The sequence below is a fragment of the Myiozetetes cayanensis genome, unplaced genomic scaffold (assembly GCF_022539395.1).
Source record: "Myiozetetes cayanensis isolate MyiCay16 unplaced genomic scaffold, myiCay2020 scf28, whole genome shotgun sequence".
NCBI classification, from domain to species: domain Eukaryota; kingdom Metazoa; phylum Chordata; class Aves; order Passeriformes; family Tyrannidae; genus Myiozetetes; species Myiozetetes cayanensis.
The window spans coordinates 2,841,947-2,864,982 of record NW_026087499.1 but is presented as its reverse complement, the minus strand read 5'-3'; the positions used below and the strand labels follow the sequence as shown (position 1 = coordinate 2,864,982).

The following is a 23,036-nucleotide window of genomic DNA, read 5'->3' as shown; positions in this document are numbered from 1 at the left end:
AGACTAAACCAGCCTACTTAGCAGCGATCTAATGCGAGGATAACAGGCAAAATAATGCTGAATTGCTCTAAAACATTTTCTTTTCCCAGAAGGAAGAGCATTGTTTCAGGATCTGTTAGAGGGAAGAGTTGAGAATTAGTTTTGTAAATAAATCTTTACCCTCAGCTCTGAGTAATGCTGATGTCCAGGCTCGTGGTGGGTTTCTCTCTAAAGAGAAAAACTATTATTCAATCAAATCAGTCTTTTGTTCCAACAGCGATGGAATGGAAAAACTTAGTTTTTTTGAGAATAGGAGGGTGGCAACTGATAGAAAACTATCAGTTATTTTCAGTTCAAGTTTCCTATTAATTCTGGAACAGACCTGCCAATTCCTGCACTTTCAGTTTTTCCATCCTAGATGTAAGTCCTGGCCCACGCAAGTTATATCTGGCAAAACTGAAATCAGGAGCTCTGGCAGCTGCAGAGTCCTTTATGGGAAATGAGAGTGCTGGCTGGGAAGGGGACTTTTTGCACTTCTCTCCCCAAAACTAGAGGAGGTTACCAAGGGACCCCGTGGGTGGGAGCGGGGGAGAGGCTTTCTTGGAATACAGCAGGGGCAGACAAAAGGCTCTTGCCTGTGCACACACACACACACACACAGAGATGCTCACACACACAGAGGAATCAATTATGTGGTGGCAAATAGGATTTCCTTAACTTGGTGCTTTTCTGCTCTGTTGCAGCCGCGATAACGACCTTTCCACTATCATCTCCAACCTGCACCAGAGCCGCCAGCTCGTTATGCCAGAGACCCAGAGCCGCTGTGAATTCAAGAGAAACAGCATCGAGGTTGGCCTGGGAGCAGCAGGTAAGGAGCTGGAGCAGGTCCTGCTGCTCTGGGTTTGTTGAGTACCCTCCTCTCCCTTCGTTTTTCAGCGGCTGGTTCCTTTGTGTTACACCCCGTGAGTGAGCTCTAGGAAGGGGTTTTTAATGTTCTGGCTGAAGATTAGCGTGGAAAGGATTTCGTGGCGATGGTGAAGCCCTTCTGAGATCCCAGCCCTGTGTGTTATTCCCAGATCTAGTGGTCTGTGTTAAAGTACTGGCAGAGGAGCTTGCGCCAGCAGAGGAGTGAAATGTCCCCAGGGCTGGTGCCAAGTGAAGCAGAAAGGCCTCGCAGAGAGCATGATTTGATTTGTAATTTCATTAATCAGAGGTTCCCCGTGCTGCTGCTGTGCCTGCCAGCTCCTTTGGGAGTGTGGTGGCTTGGTTTTGTAGCCCTGCCTGGCTTTTTTGGGGCAGTTCACCTGGTTTCAGGTTAGTGTGGTGACACCAGAAAGGCTCCTCTTGGATCCTTCACTGTGCCCCTCTGGATGTCAGTGAGGGAGTGTGGGCAAGGATGCTCTGGTTGACAGTTGTTCATCAGTCAGCAAGTGAGGCTCTATAATAAGCTGGAGATCTGTTGATTGCAGGATCTTGGATTTGTCCTTGATTATGAACAAATGTTGAGGAGAAACTGGGATTTATGTTAGTTTTGATATTGACTGATTCCTGTCCTTCCATATCAGAGCTGGATCTCTATGTGTGTTAATACAGACCTTTCCTGAAAACCTGTTTGTGGATTTGTTCATGGTTTTTTTGTTAGCCAATGGGCAGCTCCCAGTCTTTGCTTTCACATCTTAATCTTCATATTCTCATTATTAACAGATTTCCTTAACAGCCCCTTTTCCCTGCACAGCTCCAGGAGCTCCAAACTGGCCAGAGATACATTTTTTTTGCATGATCTTACTTGAGTCTGTATGTCTGTGTGTCAAAATGGTTTTTAATACTGTTTGCTTTACAGAGAAACTGCTGGGCTTGGTCAGTGTTGCTGGGATTCTTTGAGATCCGTGGCATTCCTGAAGTGCAGAAGGGTTCTCCTCATTCCCATCCGTGCTAGGCAGTGGAAAGGATGAGTGAGATGTAGAAGCCCTCATTCTTATTTGCTAGAGTTGATGCTGGAGGTTCTCTGGTTAGTTTTTTAACCTTAAGAAGCAGTAAGAAGTGGCCTCAAGCTCTGCCAGGGGAGCTTTAGATTCGATATTAGGAACAATTTCATCATGGAAAGGGTTGTAAAGCACTGGAACAGGCTGCCCAGGGCAGTGGTGGAGTCACCATCCCTGGAAGTGTTCAAAAAAACCAGGTGGATGTGGCACCTGTGGACGTGGTTTGGTGGTGAAACAGGGTGGTGGTGGGTTGATGGTTGGGCCTGGTGATCTTGGAGAGCTTTTCCAACCTTAATAATTCTGTGAAGGAATTCATAGCACAGCTCAAGCATCCAAGGAGTGTTTGAGTAGTGAAAGAGAAGAGGCTCATCCACACAAGAGGCCACCAGGCAAGTGACAAAGCTCTTCAGGACGTGACAGATCTGGTGTGTCCAACAAGAGCTGATCTGCAAAAGAGCGAGATGGGGGGGTTGGTGGGGATATTGTCACATGTCCCCAGGGACAGTTTAACTCTGATTTCCACCCCTCTCTCTGGAGCCAGCTCCCTCTCCATGCTGGTTTGATTAAGGGAGGGCTCATTTGCCAAAGTCTCTGCAGGAGCTGCCAGCTCTGAGTGCAGAGCTGGTCCTGTGTCACCTCCCAGGCACACAGGTCAGGGGAACAGAAGCAGAACGTGCTGGGCTTTGGAGCTGATGCCCATTGCTGGGTTTGTGTCTTGGTTCTGTTTGTTTCTGCTGGCAGGGGAAAAACAACCAATTGCTACGTACAGAACGTGAAGAGAGGCAGTGCTGGGTTAATCTGAAGGGCTGGTTGTTGTTTAAACCACTTAGTTACAACAATAAGGGGAAAAGAACCTTGCCCCCAGTTGTCTTGCTGTTTGCACTGTGTGCCCCTGAGAACAATACTGTGTGTTTGGGTTATGAGAATCTTCCCCTTCCAGAAAGGCATCTGGAGATAAACAATGCTGAATAAATGATGTTAATGCCATCACTCGTGCCCATCAGCTGCAGTGCTCTCAGAGGCACTGGGGGATCTGCTGCTAGAATGGTTTCTGATGCTGGTTTTATGGTTTGGAGTTGGGCACATGGTGCCAGTCAGGGGAGGTGGAGGTTCCAGAGGCTGCTCTGCTGCTCCAGCTGCTCCATCCCCCATGAGCTGCTGGAACAGGATTCACCAGTCTCTGTTCCTTCTTGACTATGGCTGACTGGAACATAAAAGACCTTTGGTTGGAAGAGCAGCACTGATTAATATCCTTGGAAGGCTTATGGATAACTTATAAGTGAAAACAGGTCACTCGATGTCAATGGTGATGGTTATGTTTGGGAGCAGAGAGACTGAAGGGATTAGTTTGGGACAGCAGAAGTTGGAAGACTTGGAAAATAAATAACTGTGCCCTGAAAGACTCAGATAGGGTTTGGCCCTGCCTAGAGCAGGATTTAATAACCCACTTGGGTTGTGCAATAACACACGAGGTGTTTGGAACAATAAAACCTGGAGGAGGTGCAGTCTGGGGGTTTGGGACAGCTGGGACCAAAAACATCACTGTGTTTTGGATCTGGTTTTGGGCTGAGAGATACTCCCTTTCTAGGGAAGAGAGATTAGCAAAGCCACTTAGGTGCTGACAGGTCTGCAGGGCCGCAGTTGTGGGGAACACATGTAGAACCCACCCAGAAAAATAAGCTCTGGTGATTCCCAAAGCTCCCAGGACGTGAATGGTCTCTCCTCATTCGACCCTGCAGGTTGATTTCTCTGCAGTGCCCTTCTCTTGAGCTGGTGATGTGGGGTGGGAAAAGCTGGAGGTGCTTTCCTCGGTGCTAATTAAATTGCAGTCACGATGGGGATGCGTGAAGTGCCAAGGGGAGGAAGAGAGGGAAAAGTACATGTGATGGGGTTTGTGCTTCCTCAGGAACAGGCAGAGGCAGCTGCATGGGTGAGATTTGGTAAGAGGCTTAAGAACATCTGCAAAGGTAGAGGAGTGTTGTTCCAGTGCCTCGGGGGGAGCAGGCACGTGGGAGGGGAGGGCAGGCAGGAGCCTAATGGGAGTATAAAAGTCGCTTCCAAAAGGATCAGATAAAGGCAAGGCAGCAGCCAGGGCACAGCACTGGCACTGCAGAGGGGTTTACCTTGAGAGGGGATGATGGCACAAGGAGCTTTAATCTTAATTGAGAGAGAGAGACACACACACACACAAGGATGAGCAGAGCCAGGGCTGCCTGACAAAGGCACAGCAGCAAAGCTGACGGTTTGCACATCAAACAGGGATTTAGAACCCCTCTAAGCAGCTCGTGGTGTGGCTGTAAACAAGTCCAATCCCCTCTATCCAGTTTGGCTAATGCAGTCTGCCAGGGCCTGCGTGGGGTGGGGGGAGGATGGAGGAGCCTCGTGGGGCTCTGTGGTTCACAAGAGGCAGCACAGGTGCCTTCCCCACACCGTGTGTGTGTGTGATCTCACACTGCTTTAGGGTTTGAACAAGCATCTTTTGCAACAGAGTCCTGGTCCCAAGGCTCTGAGTAATTCCTCTCCTGGAAAAAAAAAAATCCTGTTAAATTTGTCCTCTTTCTCTCCTCAAATACCCTCTGTTCTGCAGCGCCACATTTCATGGCTTTCCAGTTGCAGTAGGACTATTTGCATGGATAGAAGTGGAGGAATGAGGCTCACTGATGCTAGAGGAAGGTGGGTAGATCTTCCCTCTCTTCCCTCTGCCCCTCGTGACTGGAGGGAGTGGGCTTGATGTGGATATTGTCTGAGAGGGCACGTAGAGGAGACGTGGCAGAGTGTCAGGTCTCGCTCCGAACAGCCGGCAGATCACTGTGGTTCTGCAGATAATATTTGGGATTGGTCATGGATTCAAGGTCATGGATTCAAGACCCCTTCCCCAGTGATTAGAGGCTTCCTTGGCTCTGGTGTGGGAAGCAGCAAAAAGGCCAGCTTTCCAGCAGTGCAGAGCTCCCAGAGAGCTTGGGCTTTTTCTAGGGGTTATTGGTTCAACCTGAAGGAAATGACAAACCCTGAGAGCCTTGGCCTCAGAGCAGGGGTGTCCTCGAGTGTTAACCAGCGGTGATTCCTGTGGAAATCCCACCTGACAGGGGGAACATGGCAGTTGTGTCCCTTGAGGAGTCCCACTTTAGGAGTCCTGCTCCACTGGAGGCCGTGCATGGTGCTTTTGCAGTCCTGGAAAAACGATGTTTTGATCCACACGTCTCAAAAACTTCACAAAAGAGATTTCTCCCTTCTCCCTGTGTGAGGTTATTTGTTCTGTATTAACACTCCTGTCTCATCATTCCACTTGGTGCTCTGTTGACTAAGCAAGGGAGAAGGAGAAATTTTAGGAGGAGTGAACTGCGAACAGCTTCACATTTGGGAATGTGGAATTTTTGTTGACAAGGCTGTAGCTCACAAGGTGGATCCGGGTGTCTCCTCTCCTGCGGGCCCATCCCCGAAATTCCGCGTGCCTTTTCCCAATGACCCCGTCTGGCTTGGCACTGAGACCTCGAGCTTTCATCTGCAAGGGAGGAGTTAATATTGGGGGATGGAAAAGAATTGGGATCAGGGATGTTCCGGCTAATGGTTAGAGACAGAATCACAGCGAACGGCTGTTCTCGGAGCGTGTGATAATGAGCCGGGATGCAGACGTGTTTTCATTTAACTAAGCCAAACAACAGGGGGAAGAAAAAAAAAAAAAAGGCAGCAGCCTTTATTGGACTGCTGCCTTAAATTGAGCAGAAAATCAGCACCAAATGGGCATCCAGGAGCTGCAAGCCCAGGCACTGTTGTTTATGTGTTTTACCATGAAGGACAATTGTTTACCTAGGCAACGTGAGGGTCGGGGCTCTGTCGGTGCCCTTCATCCTCTTGGCTTGGAGCTGGAGGACTGTCCTCTCTTTGTGCTCAATTTAAGTTCATTTTTATCTCTCCTGAAGCTTTGCAGGAGCAGGGGGTAACCAGCACCCTTTTGTAACACAAACAGAGGTTCCTGGGAGGTGAAGGAAAAAATGGGAAAGCCCAGCATGGAAGCGTTTCCTTTTGCTGTGCCCTGCAGCTGCCTGGGGTTTTGCTGGTGTGAGTGCTCAGGTTTTATTCTTGGCTTTGTCACTGCAGGGGGAGAAGGAGCTGAGGAAGTTCAGTGCCCTGTTCTTAAAGCTCAGTAAACTTAGGATTGTTGAGACTGGAAAAGATCTCTCTAAGAGATGTCTGAAGATCTCTCTCTAAGATCCCTGAGTCCAGCCTTGGCAGGGGTTTGAAGTCTGCCCCTGGTGGGAGAGTTCTTGTAGGATGGCTCTGCAAACACCTTTGGGAAGGTCACTGGGGCGTTTCCAAGGTGTGTTCTCCCTCAGTTTTTTAGGAAGGAGGTGCCACACCTGGACTGAGCTCACCATGGCACCTTGAGTGTCCAAGGAGTCTGTCACTCTCTGGAGCTGGATCTACCAACTCATGGCCAGTCCATGTTGCATCTCCAAAACCGAAATAAACCCTGACTCCTCCTTCCTTGCCTTGCGGCTCTGGGAAGAGCAAGATTATCCTGCTTCCAAAAATAACCTCTTCCCGCCCCCTGCCTCCACCTCCTTTGCCAGGTGCCTCACAGGCAGCTAGTAAGGAGCTGGAAACAGATCCCTGGTGGTGTGACACTTCCCTGATGTTATGTATGGATATCCAGAGTGGATTGTAACGTGGCTCCTGCCTTGTCCACTCTCACTGCTGGGTGGCAGAGCTGGCAGCTCTGACCCTGCCACAAGTCAATCTGATGCCTCAGAGAGGCAGAGTTTGGCTCTGCTCCAGCTCCAGGGCCTGTGTGTATCCCGTGTCACCAGGTTTGGGGGCTGTGGTTTCAGAGTTGGTCAGGGAGTCAGCAGTACCAGGTGCTTCGTCAGACACGAACAGACTTGGGAAGAGTTGCCCAGGGATGGAGGTTTGGGCGTTGGGAAGATTTTATTAATGATTTGCTGTGAGCAAGAAGAGGGTCAGCTGCCTATTCCACTAATTTTACATCTCTGCACAGTCTTCTTGTTCCCAATTGCTTTTCTTCCCTTTACCCTTCTCTCCTTTCCCTCCTCCTCACATTCCTTTGGTTCTCAAACCTTTCCTTCCCCCCCCTCCTTCCTTTTCCATGCTTAATCTCCATCTCACCCACACATCCTTCTTCCTTTCCATTTCTCTTCCTCTTTTATTTCCCCTGTCCTCGTCCCTGCTCTCCCTTTCCCCACCCTCCCTCCATCTCCGAGCTCCTCGGGAAGAAGACAATTTGAAGGCTTTTCCTCTCTGCTCTCAGCTGAGAGGCTCCTTCCCTCAAGCCAATCAATGGCAGCCTTTCAGCCCCGTGGGGCTTGGCAAACATTAGATCAATAAGTTATTAGCACCATTCTGTCAGCTGTAATGTGGAGATTGATCGGGGCCGGGGCTCCTGCACGCTGCCTGGCACTTCCCCAGCCTGATAAAGATGACAGATTAAGGGAATAAGAAAAAGGAATTAAGGAGTCTGGCTGTCAAAGCTGTCACAGGCTGGAGGAGCTGGTGGGTGTTGTGGTTTGTTTTTTTTCCAGGGGCTGGATGAGTGCAGTTGGACATTTAGGTGGTGCTAAGGGGGTGCAGCACCACCAGCAGCTCTGCTGGAAATCACTGTCCTCAGCCTTGGCTGCTCTAAAGAAACACTGGGAGGCTCGTGGAAGGAGCAGCCAGGGAGGTGGAGTGGCTGTTGAGCACCCAGGAGCCTGCAGGGGAGTGGGGATGCTGTCCCTGCCCCGTGGCGTGGTTGGGTGATGTGTGGCATTCTCCAGGGCTCAGGGAGGTATCTGTGCCAGAGCAATGATGCCAGTTCTCACAGCTTTTTCTCACAGGCACGTAAATTGAGGCCATAGGATCTTTGCCCAAAGGGGTTTGTGGTTGGAAGGGACCTTAAAGATCATCTTGTTCCACCCCCTGCCATGGGCAGGAACACCTTCCACTGGACCAGGTTGCTCTAAGCCCTGTCCTTGGCCTTGAACACTTCCAGGCATGGGGAGTTCACAGCCTCTCTGGGCAACCTGATCCGTCCTGGAACTGTGCTGAGGTCTTCTGATTTATCAAGCTTTCCCCTTCTCGTGTCTTACCCACTAGAAGATGCTCCTTTCTAGAGCACATGAGTCTCCCAAACCCTGGACTTCCAGCCCACTCTCCCATCCTCGTTCTTTAAATCTTTTCTGGAAGAAAGTGGGGATTCACAAGTTTGTGACTGCTAAAAAGCCTCTCTGCAGCATATAAAATTAATTCACATCTCTCTCTTAAGTGCAGTATATCCTTTCCATGAGCGTTTTTCATACTATGAATATTTACCACCTTTCTGTGGCTTGGTGCACGCTGTAAAAATGAATTTTGAAAGAACCTGGGAGACAGGGGGATGTTGGTGCACCTTCCCCAACAAACAGCCTCGTTGCAGACAGGCAGGAGGGTGGTTCCAGCATCACCTGCACCTCCCTCACTCCTTGGGAACTGAAATGTTGGACAGTCCTTTCGGGTGCTTCGCTCCAGCGAGGCAAATCAAGTGAGCACGAGGAGGTGGGAAGTAGCAGGATACTGTGGATGGTAGGAGGAGGAAAGGCAGATGGCCTTGTGGTTGGGAGCTGAGGAAGGGGATGCAGCCTGCTTCCCATGCCAAGGAAAAGGATGGTTGGTGTGTCACACATCGGGAATGCTTCTACTCAGCTCCCTCTTTCGTATGTGCTGGGGTCAGCTCGTGTTTAGGAAGGGGTTGGTGATGCCAAGCCTACTTTTGGGGTGCTCCTGTGTAATGCACTGAGATCACCAGCTGATGCTCACTGACTCTTGCCTACTGGAGCCCTTCTCTGCCGTTGAGAGGAGTGGCTGCACGACCAGTCTGCCAAAGTTCTCTCCAAGTCAGCAGGAAGGAGAAAAACCTTTGGTTACTCAATATTGCTTCCTCCTTGCTTTGTACTAAGAACCCGTTCGTGTGTCCCCTTCCTCCCTCCCCTTCATTTCCTGCTTTTCTTCCTGGTCCTTCCCTCTTGTCACAGGGAACTTGAAGTGTGATGCTTAGGGAATGTTTGCAGACGTGTTGGTCTGGGCTAGGGGGATATTCCTGAGCCAGGAGTGCCCACCTTGCTCTGCTGTTTGAGCTGTTTGTGCTGTCAGACTGACACAGCAGCCAGCAGAAGGAAATGCTCCTGTGCTGGAGCACTTGCAATCTAAATCTAAATGACATCCAGCAAATAGATAAAGATGTGGGGACATAAAGGAGCAACGAGATAACCCAGTGCAGTAACTAAGGTTTGAAGCCTGCTGCCTGCCATGTCCCCAAAACCATTAAGCTGACCTGCTGGGAGGAGGATGCTGCCTTTATTTTGCAGCTGGTTTGACATCCCCTTCGCAGTGACATTCCCTCCTTCCTTGCTAGAGCTGTCCCTGCCCCAGGAACTGGCATGCACTTGCACTGTTCCAGGATTCCCAAATCCCAGAAGCCCACTTGCTGCTTCCCTTCCCCCAGCTTCCCTGATAATTTTTATTTTTTTCCCCCTATTCTTGTTGCCCTCAGTTAAATTATGCCCGTTATTCCCATGACCTTGTGCTTCCCCCTCCCTTTGTTCCATTGATTCCCGCTGGCAAGGGCCGGTGCCGATGCACAGCCGGATTCCACACTCTGTGAGCAGGGACTGCCTTTGTTGGGAGCAGCTCTGGGCCTGCTGGGGCAGCTCCTTACAAAGACAAGCCCATGACTTGTGGGATTGAGTCTCCAGGGTCCCCACAGACCTGTCAGGTTCGGCACAGGGACGGGCTGAGCAGCTGGGATAGAGCTGGGATGGAGTTGTCTGAGCAGAGCAGCTCCTCTGGTGGGAGCCTGGTTGTGCCAGAGGGAAGGGGAGAGCTGAATAAATGCCAAGACATTTCAGGCTGGTCAGTGGGGATTGTCATCTTCAGGGTTTAAGTTTGATGGGGGAGTTAATAGCGAGGGAGGATGTTTTCTTCCTCTTAAAATAATGGGAAAGGAGGTGGAAAAAGGACTCTGGTCTGAGTAGATGTTGGCTATCTGAGCCTGGGTGATTTCTCTTGTAAGTTGGCTCAGTTCTGTGTTGACTCAGGATTTCTGGGTCCAAGAAGCTTTCAGAGCAAACCCAGTGCTATGGATAGGGAGCGTGAGATAGGTCTTGATCTCTTCCCCTCGTGCTGGAGCATCAACACAGTGCAGAAGAATTTGGTGCAGTCCCTCAGCTGTAATTGGGACTCTCTGTAGCCCACCCATTTAGCAATGTTAGAGGGGCAAAAATGTTTGTGACCACCTGATTCCTGTCCCTTCTCCAGGGGAATTCCCGTGCTCAGTCGCTGTTCTCACCATGTGTGTCCTTGGTGCATCTCCTCTGCTGCAGATTCCCATGTGAAGAGTGGAGATAAAGTCCCTCTGTCTTTGGGGAAACCTAGAGATGGATTTTCTAATCTTCCCAGACTTAGGCTCCCAAGTCCTCTCTTCAAAGCTGATAAGGAGGCTTGGGATTCTTAGATGTGTTGGTGAAGATGACTCTTAAGCCACCCAGCCCTGCTGAGTGCTGGCAGGCTGAGGATTAGAGGCAGTGCAGAGACAAAATAAACCCCACATAACCTGGCTTCCACACAAGCTGGGTTTATGGTGCCATGCCCACATCCTTTCTCCTTATGGTGCAAAGCCATTGAGGTGATCCCAGTTTGTGGGGACAGAAGTGCTGCCCTCCTCCAGCTCACCTGCTTTCCAGGCCTGTCTCTCTGTTCATGCTTCACTGTAGGAGGTGAGTGCTAAGAGACAGGGGAAAATCCACTTTGATTTCTAGAATCTTTGGGGGAAAATATTTGACTTTGCTCCCCAAACCCTCCCTCTGGATCACTTTCTGGTGCTGCCTTGCCAGGCCAGCCAGGAGCCTTGGAGGTAATGTGGGATCTGGGGACCTGTGTGGGTGGGAGTGTTTTGTGGCCAGGGCTGTGTTGCACTGGTGGCAGGGAATGATCAGCGTTCTTGGGGCTTCCCCAAGCCCTCCCTTCCCTGTGTTATTGCCTGGCCCAGCTTCATAACATTACAGTTCTACTGATAATGTCGTTCGTTTTCAGCTTTGATATTAAAACCTGCCCCGATTTGGCTCCTTTTCAACTGAAATGCTTTGCAGAAGGCAAAGGAGGGGGAAGAGGCAAAAGCAGGAATTTGGGGAATAAAAAAACCAAAGCCCCCATCCTTTAAGGTGAGGTGTTGGCTTTTGCAGGTGCATGGGCTGAGTAAACAGCCGTCCTGGGGCTCTGTGGTCCATGAGTGGCGATGTACTCGATGCACAACCTGTCTCTGTGAGGGTGGTGAGACATCCAGAAGCTGCACTGCCAGCTCATTTGCAAAACAGATTTGGTTCTGCTGCTGCTGCTGCTGCTGCAAAGTCAGGGGGAGATGGACTGTGGCTGCTCCCATCCCAACGTCCTGGTTCTTTGTGTGAGCACAGGGGAGGGTTGGACGAGCGGCACGTGGAGATAAAGGGATGAATTTAGAGTGCAGGGCCCTGTGTTTGGCAGGTGTCAGTGGCCTGGCAAGGCTGTGCACGTGGGTTAAGCTGTGAGGAGGAGAGGATTGGTGCTGTAATACAGGCACGTTGCTGTTGAGGTTGTACCCCGGAAACTGTGAGTTAACTAAATAATTAATGAAACTGGGACCTGCCTCTTCCCTGCTTTGCAGCTAAGGAGGCAAAGATGGGGTATGACTTCTAAAAACACTGGGCTGGAGCTCAGAAGATTGCTGTTCTGTCTTGTGCTCTCCAATTGACTGGGTAAATTTGGGGGTGGGTTGTTATATCTTTGTGCCTCCATCCTGGCTGCTGATGATAATTATTCCCTTTGCCTTGCTTACTGTGTATCTTGTTGATTTAGTCCCCACACTTTTGGGGCCAGAGGCATCTCTGCCACATTGCAGGGCTTTACCTGAAATGAAAAAAAAAACAAACCTGTGAAAGAGGAAATATTTCATTCTGTGATGGAACTGACTGCCAAAAACACTGCTGGGGGGGCAGCCCAAACACAGACCCAGTGCATGGGATTTGGTGCTGTGGTACAAGGTGAACCCGAGATGCTGGAAGGATCATCCTGGGGGTTACATCACTAATGTGGGATCTCTCTGGAGGACCAAGCCAGGGGCAGGACACCTGTGGCAGGATGTCACACAGGTGTCACACCTCCCTGTGTGCCCAGAGCTGGGGGTTCTGGAGGCTGGGGGCGGGGGGGCACAGGTCTGAGGGAGTTGGTGCTGTTTCAGAGTTCCTGCATGATCTTGGCCTTCCCCTGCACCAGTGCAGCTGCCTGGGAGGGAGATGGGGCTTGCAGCCTGTCCTGCTGACGTGTGTGGGAATAGTGGGAATAGCAGGGCACGGCGCGAGTCGGAGCGAGCGTCTGCTGGCAGATGGGCCCGGGGGTGGGAGTGGAACAGCGGGAGAGAAGCAGGGATGGGGGGTAATGAGGTGCCTTGGCAGAGCTGTGAAACCAAGGAATCTTCACTGCTCACATTCCAACTGCTGTCACATGGAACCTGGTGCTTCTGTCACCAGTTCTTTTCCATGGAGTCTCTTCCTGCCTCTCAAAGCCCTGGTTGGGCTTTGCTGCCTCCTGGCCGGGGCTGGGAGGGGCGAGCAGAGCAACGGGACTTCTTGTTGTTCCAAAAGCCACAAATCCTGGAGGAGAGCACTTCTGGGGAGGATCTGTGAACTTGGCCTCCAGCGCTCAGGGTTTGCAGCATCAGACTTAGCGTTTCCAGGAAAACCAACATGAAGAATGAAGCGTTCCGTGGGGAGGGAGCTGGTGCCTCTCTCTGTGCTCTGTGGCCAGGTACTTTGGAGCTCTGAAGAGTCTGAGACTGTCTGTGGCTTTGCAGGAGTCATGTGAAGGGGAAACTGAGGCAGGAGGACTGATAAAATTCAAATGTAATGGAAGGGCTGACTCAGCACCTGGGATGTGAAGTGCTGAGAGAGCTTCAGTGCCATCACTGGCTGACTCTGGCCTTTCCCATCTGCTTTCCAGTTGCCACTGTTTTGCTGTACTTCCTTTGCTCTTGGTTCTGGATGGTCTCAAGCCTCTGCAGTCATCCCTTGAGTGCCACTTTTGTTCAGGGGCTAGGTGACAAGGTCATGAGATTGGAGACTGGAGGCAGCCTGTGCTCTTTAAAAGCTTGAAATGCCACTTGGAACTTTGCAGAGCTCCTGGATTGCTCCTGGGATATAGAGGAGGGCTGGCAGGGCTGCCCTGGGCACAGGGACTGGCTGCTTCTCTGCACTCAGCTGTGGCAGCCACAGACCTGTGCCCTGGATCTCTTGCTAAATGCAGGAACCTGGGCTGCTCAGCTGAATCCCGGGTGATGGGGAGTGATCCTGAGTGCAGGGGACAGTTGGCTCGGCTGAAAATGTCCCCTGGAACAGGAATAACGTCGTTGTTGTTATAAATAGGACCGGGGGGGGGGTTTGTAACCTTCCTTAACCCACACATTTTGGGCAGATTGCAGCAGCTCTGCCTGTGTGTCCACACACAGGCAGATATGACCTGTTCTCACTCAAACATGGTGCTTGTTTGTGAGATGTGTCTTTTTTTTTTTTTTTTTTTCTTTCCCTTTTAAGATGCTGCATCTTTAACAAGCCCTTGATAGATGAGAATTTGATGCTTGCAGTGACAAACAGGCTCTTCCTTCCTGCCCATATGCACCATCATGCTTTCAGTTTCCCCAGCGTTATTATGGGAGGATATTGATTTTAAATCTGGTCGGGGATGCTGTAATTGTATATTAGATATTTTCTGTTGGTCTGTAGGGCTGCAGTAATGCAAAAGGCTTGAGTGTTTCCGTACAATCCAGAGGGGGAAGATTGCTAAGGACCTTGAGGTTTTGAAGGAGGAGGGGGGGAGAGGGAGGGGGAGAGACTGAGGGAGAGAGAGAGAGAGATACTGTGGTAGGAAGATTCAGAGATCTGTTGTGCCTTTTTTTTTTTTTTTTTTTTTTTGGTGTGTTGTTTTTTTCCTCCCCTTCCTTTCCCCCAGTTGCTTTGCATCAGGGCATGAAAGGAGTGGAAACACCGGGGGGACAAAAGGCACCAGAACAAATGATGAAACTCAGTAAGGAAATCAACTGGATTCAGAATTTATAGCTTTAAAACGTTGCATTGATCAGTGTGCGAATAGTCATTATGTGCTTTTGGGCTGCGTGATTAGGAAAGCAGATCAAGGCTCTCAAGATGATGATTTTTTCTTAGTTTTTTTTTTTTTTTTTTTCCCCTTTCTGCTTGTAATATATGTGTGTGTGTGTGTGCCTGTGTGTGTGAGAGAGAAGCATAAATACCAAAGTCTCTCTGGTCGCTTCTGCAAAGAGGGGAAAGTACAACCTTGTCTGATACTCAGGTTTCTCATCTCTCTTCTAGATGAAATTTTAGGCAAGAGAAGAGTATGTTCTCCCAACAGCAGCAGTGAGTGTCCTTTAGAAAGCAAGAAAGCCAGAAGTGAGTCCCCAAAGGGTAAGTGCTGCTTCTCCCTCCCTCCCCCATCCCCTTCCCCTTTCTTCTCTTTTCTTAAGAGTGGAACTTAATTGAAATTAAGGAGAGGGGAGGGAGGGAGGGTTGCAAGAGGCTGCGGTGTGGGAGCCGTGTCTGGCACTGAGGGTGCATGAGGGAGGCGACCAGGGCTCTCTGCTTTCTTTTATCTCCTCGGGGTAAAGGGGGAGGCTCTCGGTGCGAGCCTCTTAATTAGAATAATTGCTTTATGATTAAAAAAAAAAAAAAAAAGAAAAAGAGCAAGCAAGCTGCAGCCCTTGAGGTGGATTTTTAGGGGTGTTTCCACTTTTCAGGCAGAATGTCTTGATTACATGTTTAATATAAAGAGATACACGCAGGCTTATCGTGCTGGCATCTGTTCCTTTAAAGGGAAAAAAAAGAAGCCTGTCAGGGAGAATAGGGCTGCCTGGTTCTCTCTTATGCGTTTGTGGCTCTGTTCCTATAGAGATGGAATCTGCAGAAGGTTTCTCTGCTCAGGGATTTATTTTTATTTTTTAATCTCTTGGTTTGTCTTCGGGTTCTTTCCCGTAAAGGCGATTTTTAAACTTTCTTTAGGGCTGGCAAAGTGGGGTGGGTAATGGAGCCTGCAGTTAATGAGTTTTGTCTCCAGGTTGGGTAAATGAGGTTTTGCAGGCCGTTTGCTTAAAGGCTTTGTTGTTAAGTTCAAACTAATTAGCTGTCAGTAACACCCGTCGGGATCCCTGTGCCCAACCTGCACTCTTTGCCACTTAAAAAAACGAAAGCAGACTCTGTTCCATGGGTTTGGAGTTCAGCTGAGACTCTCTGAGGTGTATATTCTCAATAACCCATCCAGGGAACCTCAACAGGGACTTTTTGCAGCAATTTGTCCTAAAGCTTTCTTAAACTGCGTGCTTTATGTTATGCTTTATAAAGATATATTGTGGGGACCTGTTCTGCATCCTGATTTCACAGAATGTTCCTGTACATTGTTTCTTGTCCCCAAATTACGATCTGAAGGCAGCATACTCTGAGAGGATGTTGAGTGCTGATGTTACTTAATAGAATATTGCCAACATCACCTGAGAACATACTAAATCTTCTCTTTCATGTAACCCTCTCCTGCCTGTTAACTCTTTTGTACCAGTAGAAGTGCCTTGGATTTTACTGGGAACCCTTTATACTGCTACTCTTTATCTGTTTTCCTTGATTTGTTTTCATCTGCCCTGTTCCTGTTACCCTTGAAATGTTTCTTGTGGATGTGCAGGAAAATTCCAGCAGGATGCTTTGATAGGTTCCAAAACATGTTTGTTATATCAAGACTTGGGATTCCTGTAACACACTTGACACTTTGCTATTTCTGCTGAGTTTGTATCCTTTGGAATTCCAAGACAGTTCCTTCTTAGGAACTGAATCCAGGTAACAGCAAACCTGCGTGGCCTGGCTGAGAATGAGCTGAACCTTAAGCAAGCTGTCTGAAACCAAACTACTGCGTTTGGATTCATCCCAGTAAAGTGGCTGAACTGGCACAAATGGATTGGTTTTGCCACGGGAGCAGCAGGGTCAAGTGATCTCATTCCAGTTCTTTCCTCTGGCCTTCCCACAGTTTTTGTTTACTGGGGTGGGCTGGGGGCAGTGTGAGGCAGGTGAGGAGCCCTTGGCTTTGCAGGATGCACTTGGGATCTAAATCCTGCTCCTTTGCTCCCAGGGACTGGGAGATTCCCTTCCAGGGGTTCCCAGGAAGCCCCGAATAAAGAAAAAAAGTTTTGTTTTCTGCTCCCGCTTTTCTTCCCTTGGAAATCCTTCTCCTGCCCTTTGAAAGAGATGAGGCAGAGTGGAAATTTGGAGCTGGGCCTTTTAGTGATCTCCCATGTGACCTGTTTTTATTAGATCTTTGGAGAGCCCCTGTTCCCTCCAGTGCTGTGCAGGAATTTAAGCCTAGGCTGTGCCGATGCTGGAATACCATTGGAATAGTGAGGGGCTGAGACTTCTGTGCTTTGGGGGTCTTTGTCTACCCACCCCCTGCTATGAAAAGGGGGTTAAAGGAGAGGCTGCAGCCAATGTTTCTGTCTTTAGGCCCAAACAGTGGCAGCACCTCCCAGCTGAGAACTCCCAGGAGCCTTCCTGTGCTGCTGTCAGTCAGGCAGCGTTCCTGTGCCATGGAGGGAAACGATGCCCGTGTCCCCAGCTCTGGCTGGAAACAGAACCATCCACGCTGTGTGACAAGCCATTTTCAAATGGGAGGGACCCTAAAGGCCACTCACCTGGGATTTGGGAACTGCTGCAGTGGAGCAAAGTGCGAGGTTGTGCTGGAGCCCCAGGCTTGGCTGGGACCCAGAGTGCAGTTTGTGATTTAGGAGTGGGAAGGGAAGCAAGGACCGGTTGGAGTTCTGGAGCCTGTGCAGCCTCACGCTGTGCTGCAGTAGGAGCTGGGTCTGCAGTGTTCTCTGGGACACAGCCCTCCTTTTCCTCCAGCCTGGTGGTCCTGTGCCTTGTGCAGGTGCTGCTCCTCCACATCCCGCATCCCCTGTGGCGGTGACCGGCTCCAGGCAGGACTCTGCCCCTCTCCACCACACGCTGCCCTGGGAGCAGCTCTTGCTCTCCATCACACACTGCCCTAGAAGCAGCTTTTGCTGGGGGCACAGCTGCCTTGTCTCGGGAACAGCCTTTTGAAGAGCAGGAGTGACCCCATGGCACAGCTCGTGCTGCCGTGGCCGCGCCTGACAAGGCGAGGAGAACAGAGGCAGCCAAGGGAATCACTCCCGCTCTCCGACTGAGTGAAAAAACACCTGTAGGGCTGGAAACCCTTCCAGCGGGGAGCAGCCACCTTCCCTTCCCCCTCCCCAGCTCGCAGCGTGCGCTCCAGAGATCAAAAGAGAGCCCCATCTCGGTGGAAACGGGGCCGCGCCGCTGTCAAACAGAGCAGAACGTTCTCGCGTCTAATATGGAAATGGGAGCAGTATCAGAGGCTGGGAGCGAGGGCTGTGCTGGCAGGTCACGGAGGGAGCTTTCTCCTCTCCCCAGGAGACAATTCCCCAAGTGAAACCCTGGCTCTCCCGCGGCAGCAGCGTGTCTGGAGATCTGCTTCCCCGATACCCCGGGACGCGGAACAAAACCGAGGGATCGCGGGACAGGAAAAATCGGCAAGGAGCGTTTTGGTTCCCGTTTGAGCTGCTGAAAAATGTATCTGGTAGGAGCCTCCTCGTTTGGGAAGGTTGGAAGCCGGGCTGGAAGAAGCGCTGGAAAACAACACGTAGGGAACAATATTGTGCTCACCCCCTGGGGCGGGCGATGAGCTCATGCGCTGCTCCCTCTCTGCCATTCTCTTTTCTTTGCTATTGTGGATCATTTAAAACAAAACAAAGTCTTGCTGCGTCTTTGGGTGATGAACCAGACCAGAACTGGAGCTGGACTGCAGCTGAGCAATTCAGATCCAGCCTCTGTCAGTTTGGCCCCTCTCCTCCTTGGGGCAGCTGTCCAAATAGGCCAAATAGAGGAACAAGGTTTGGCCCCATTCTTGCTGAAAACTTCAGTTGCTTTCCCCCCAGACCCAGACTGCTGAATGTTGTGGGAGTGGACACAGCCCCCCCACCCCCTTGACCCTGGCAAGAGAAGACCCTAAAGCTACTGCCCAAGACCTGGCCTTGAGTTTGCAGTGAGATGCATTTGCAGCAGGTTCCTCGAGCTTTGACTGGGGTGGAATAAAGGGAACCTTGGCCTGTCATGGGTTTGTAGCAAAGGAGAAGGGATGGATAGGCTGGAATTGCTTGGAGAGGATGGACCTTACAGAATTCTTTGGAAGAGGTTGTGCAGCAGTGACACGTCCTTCGGGCTGCGTCCTCCAAGAGGTCCCTGTGGCTGTGCCATCAGTGGTGGCAGAGGTGGGCTCCCCTTGGCTCGGGTGAACAGGAGGGGGCTGGTGGAGAGCATGAGGGCCCAGCAGATGCTGCCTTGGCTCTGCCTTCCCACGGCCCTGCCAGAGTCCATTTCACACCTGGCGGCTGGAGGAGATTTGGCGAGATCAGTCTCCCGCATTACCCCCGGTAATGACAAAAGCAGACAGCAAAGCTTCAGCAAAGCTGGAATTACTGCTGGCTGAGTCATGTGAAATCTTCCAAGTTTTAAGTGTGGAAATCCAGCCTTTCCCTGGGCTCCTCCTTCCTCTTAGCCTTCCCTTGCCACCCCCATTCTCCCTCCCCTCCTTGCACCTGAAATCTGCTCTGCGGCTGATCCGATAGAGTTTATGGTAATTAAGTGTTATTAAATCCCCTCCCCCCCCTCCCTTTTCTTTCTCTAATGACACAGCTGTAGGGAGGGAAAAAAAATCAGTGTTTTTCTAAATCAGGTCTGTGGCATGTGGCTTTGCTCCTTAGACCTTTGGTTAAGAGCATCAGAAGGGAACTGAAACCTCGTGCTCCTGCATCCCTGGGGGAGGTGGCAGGAGTGGTGAGAGAGCAGAGGAGGATGTGGGAATGTGGCCCCTGGGAGTGACTTGGAGGGAAGGGGACCTGGAAGGGAATTCTGCCCACCACTCCCCTGCTTCCACCAGGGGTGTCTTGCAGGCTTTGGGTGCTGGAGGAGGGAGTGGGAGGGAGCAGGAGTGGCTTGGCTGTTGTCCAGGGCAGCCTCTCATTTTGGGGTCTGGCTTCTAGGGGTGAGGCTCACGGGCCAGCGTGGGAACCCAGCTCCTCATCCCAGCCAGCCTGAAGCAGGCTCTGAACCTGTGGTTGCACAGGAAGCCAGTGGTCCCTGAGATGCAGATGTGTGTCAGTGGGGTAGAGATCCGTGGTTGCAGATAGAGCCACAAATTGCTGTGCTGGAAGGTTGACCTGAGCTGGAGGGGACTGACTGAGGTAATTTCCCTTCTGCAGAGGAAGAGTGCCTTGGGAGCCAGTGGATGCAAACCCAACTTTGTGCAGCTCAGGCTATTTTAAAAAATAATAATATTATTTGTTGTTGCTGCTGTTGTTGTTGTTATTGCTGCTGTTATTGTTGTTATTCCCTCCTACGTTTTGGGGAGAGGGTGGCTTCATTACAACATGTGAAGGTTTCATCCACCAAAATCTGAGCCCTGTGTGCTTGGCTGGGCCATGGGTTTGGTGTCAGACAGCCCGTTCTGTGCAAGGCAGAGGTGACCCAGTCCCTGGGCTGCTGTGGCAGGGCCACGTTTTACAGCCACTCTGACTCTTTTCTGGCTGTTTTTGTCTGCCACAGACTTATCTTTTCTGATAGCCAGCTCAGGGGGCTTTGTCTCACCTGGGAGGGATCCACAGCTCTTTTCTCCCAGCAGGATGGCCAGTGCCTGTGCATTCCTCACAAACTGTGGTGCAAAGCAGGTGTCCTGTGTGCTCAGAGCCACCACCTTGAACTTGCAGCCAGTCTGGCAGCAGAATCACCTGCCGTGGTCCCTGGGGGAGTCTGTCAGTGAAATGAAGGAGCACAAATCCTGGGGCAGGCAGTGGGGTGGTCTTGTCACTCAGTGAACACAGTGGTGGTCCTGTGACTGCAGCGTGGGGGGAGCCCATCCTGCTCCCTCCCTTCCCCTCCGCCTGCTCAGATTGTTACTGGGAGTTCCTCTCTGAGTAATGAAAAGGCTTTGCCTGTGGGGAAGATCCGAGATAAAATAGTGTTAGAGCAGCCAAGGCGGAGAGTGGTAATTACTCTGATTTGTGCTTACAGTAAACAGAAAGCCTCTGTGGTTTTCTCTCCCTGACTGTCAGGCTGGGATCCCTCCTGCCCCAGGAGCAGGCAGGGCCTTCCTCAAAGCACCTCCCTCCCTGGGCTCTGCAGTCGTTCCGGGAAGATGGATAGGGAGGCATGCTGGGTGTGATTTTAATGGCCCCAGGGTGCTCAGCCACACGGTGCAGATGTGAAACAACCTGCTCCTGAGACTTCCCCAGCAGAGCTGGGCAGGTGGATGTTGTCACTGCCAGCATCACTTCCCTTGGGTGACGAGCATCTCTCACGTTTTTGTGCTCAGGAAGGTGGGGGGAAAGAGGTGCATGTCAGGCCAGGTATGAGCTGAAAAAAGAACTCATGTCCCCTGAGATGGAAGGGTGAGAATTCACTGAACTCTTCCATCCTCCCTGTCTCCTCTGCCACGTTGGGGGTACAGAGCTTGCTGGCAGTTTTGTGTTATTACAGCTTGGTGCTTTAGGAGGAAACAGAAAAAGCAGCTGATGAGTTTTTTGGGTGATGGGGGCTTTTCTGTATGTAAGTGTACCCATGTTTGGAGGTTTAGCAGGTTGTTAGGTGCCTTTTGACCACATACAGTGGTACATCTCGAGCACAAGGACAGGCTGATTTGGCAGCTTGGTACATCAGGCTCGGTGGGAACACTAAAGAGTTGTGGGAATTTGTGCTAATATCCCTCTAACCCCCTTATCTCTTTCTTTTTTTGCACTGTCCCTGTACTTACGTGATTTTTCTGCTGCATATCTCTCTGGAAAACAAAACAAAACAAAACAAAAGACCCAAATCTTTCTGCTCTTCAGAAAACTCCCACACGCCTCTGCTGGAGGACTCGGTGACTCAGATGACCCCGGAGGAGCACTACAGACGCATGATGTCAGCACTGAATGAGCATGGCACCTTTGAAGAGCAGCAGCAGCAACGTCTCTACCAGCTGGCCAACAGCATGGCAGTGCCCAGCCATGGAGGTACAGGATCTGCAGATGGGAGGAGGGGCCCATGGTGCCATTTGGGATAAGTCTGTCAAGGTTCCCAATCCCCCCTGTGTGCACCTGGTGGGGATTGATGGGCTGCAGTGTTCCGTGTTTATCATGCAGTGAATGCAAGTGGTGCTAAAAGGTGTCCTAGAGACACCTTTTCTCCCACCATCTCCATGGGGGCATCTCCCCTCAGCCATCTATAAGTGCCAATTCCTTCTGTAGCTCTCTGGGGGATACGCATTTCTTTACTGGAATAGATTTGCTACATCACAACTGTGTGTTTTGCACTGGTGCTGAGAGGGGTCCTTCCTTTGTTTGGAGGGTTTGTGTCAATGTGAATATTCAGAATCTCTGGTGTGAGGCTTTATTTGGGTCACGGTGTGGAGCAAGGGGGGATGAGTGTTGGCATAACACAGCAGGGGTGTGAGATGTAGACAGTGCCAGACACTCCTGCCCTTTGGTGATGGAAATGCAAAGAAGATGTTACCGCCTTCCCCCGGGGCTGGAGTGGTGCCCTTGAGGGGATAAGTGTCCTGCAGTGCTGGGATCTGAGGGGTCCCGTGTGAATGGAAGGATTGCTGGTGTGTTTTCCCTGGGCTGTGGAAGGAGCTGGCTGGATCCAGCGCGTCCTGCGCTGTGCCTAAAGGGGGCACCAGGCAGTTACAGGATCTGCCTTGGATCCACTTGGGAGGATGCAGGATCCAGGAACATTCCCTCCATCGGGTTCCTCAGCCCACCACACCTTCCCTCAGGGGAGCTGAAACTGCTGGCACCGGCTCAGCTTCACCCTGAGTAAAGCCAAGCCTTGTTCCGAGTCCTGTGCTGCAGGAGCCGGGGGTGGGGGGAGTAACTCAGCTCTCTGGAGCAGGCAAAGCCAGGGAGATGGAAGAGGTGATGCTGTTCCAGCCTTGGAAGCAGAGGGTCGAAGCATCACTGAAAAACAGTGCTGTGCAAGGATCTGTCCCCCTTCTGCTTCCTGCCCGAGAGTGTGGAGGGCTCACACGGTGAGCCGGGGAAGGAGCAGGGGCAGCATCAGCAAAGCATCCAGCAAGAGCTGGAGGAGAATCTCTGGTCTCATGTGTAAATCCCCGGGGCTCCTTGTTAGGTTAATGAAGAGGCTGTCTTCTTTTCCACTCTGTTTGATTCGATTGGCTTCTCTGGGGGCAGGAAGGCGATTCCATTCGCTGTGGAGCGAGGATTCGCTTATCAGCAAAGGCAGGGCACGGACCTGTGCTGAGGCACGACCTGGTGAGCGTGGCACGTGCTCTGCGTGTGGTGTTGAGCTGTCCCGGGCATCTTCAGAGCTGCAGGGCTCCTGCAAAGAGGGTACATGGGTACAGGGCCATAGGGCTGGGGTTTCACATGTTCATGTGATGAACACAGAGGAGAGGACACGACAGTATGCACAGGTTGAATATTCAACTGTGGCATTCAGATGTGGACCCTGTAGAACACGTGTGTAGACCATACAACAGAGCAAATACACAGCTCAAAATGTGTGTGGTGTGTACCAGTGCTGTGACAGGCAGTCATGACAGACCACCCAGCCTGGCATTGGATGGCTGCTGGACTCGTGGACATGTCCATCCCACCAGCATGTGCTGCAGAACAGCTGGGATCACCCCCTTCTCCCCCGTGGAACCAGCAGAGTAGCTCATTACGTTAAGAGCCTGACGTATTTTTATGATTATGACAGAATTGTCTCAGCAGCATGTGTAAGGTGAGGGGTCACACTGGGGTTTTGGGCAGGCAGGGGGAGAAGAGGCGCCTGCACGGACAAGACTCGCTCGTGTAACACTGACAAGACAAAACTTGGTGTATTTTTGGATTGTCTCCACACCACAGGGCCCTGGTTGGGCTATAAATTATTAGTACAAAGCGCAGTTTATCTGCGGGCTCACATGGAGGCACCAATAACATTAATAATTTAAAAAATG

The 23,036-nt window shown here is 51.0% G+C and overlaps 1 protein-coding gene across 1 annotated transcript in view; it reads left to right on the top strand.

Annotated features, from left to right (window-relative positions):
* Positions 1-23,036, top strand: part of SAMD11 (sterile alpha motif domain containing 11) — a 107,708-nt gene that overhangs the window by 58,527 nt on the left and 26,145 nt on the right. Inside the window, exons 5-7 of the mRNA XM_050322220.1 lie at positions 723-847; positions 14,342-14,434; positions 20,923-21,087. Coding sequence (XP_050178177.1) covers positions 723-847; positions 14,342-14,434; positions 20,923-21,087 — 383 coding nt within the window. The remainder of the gene's footprint in view (positions 1-722; positions 848-14,341; positions 14,435-20,922; positions 21,088-23,036) is intronic.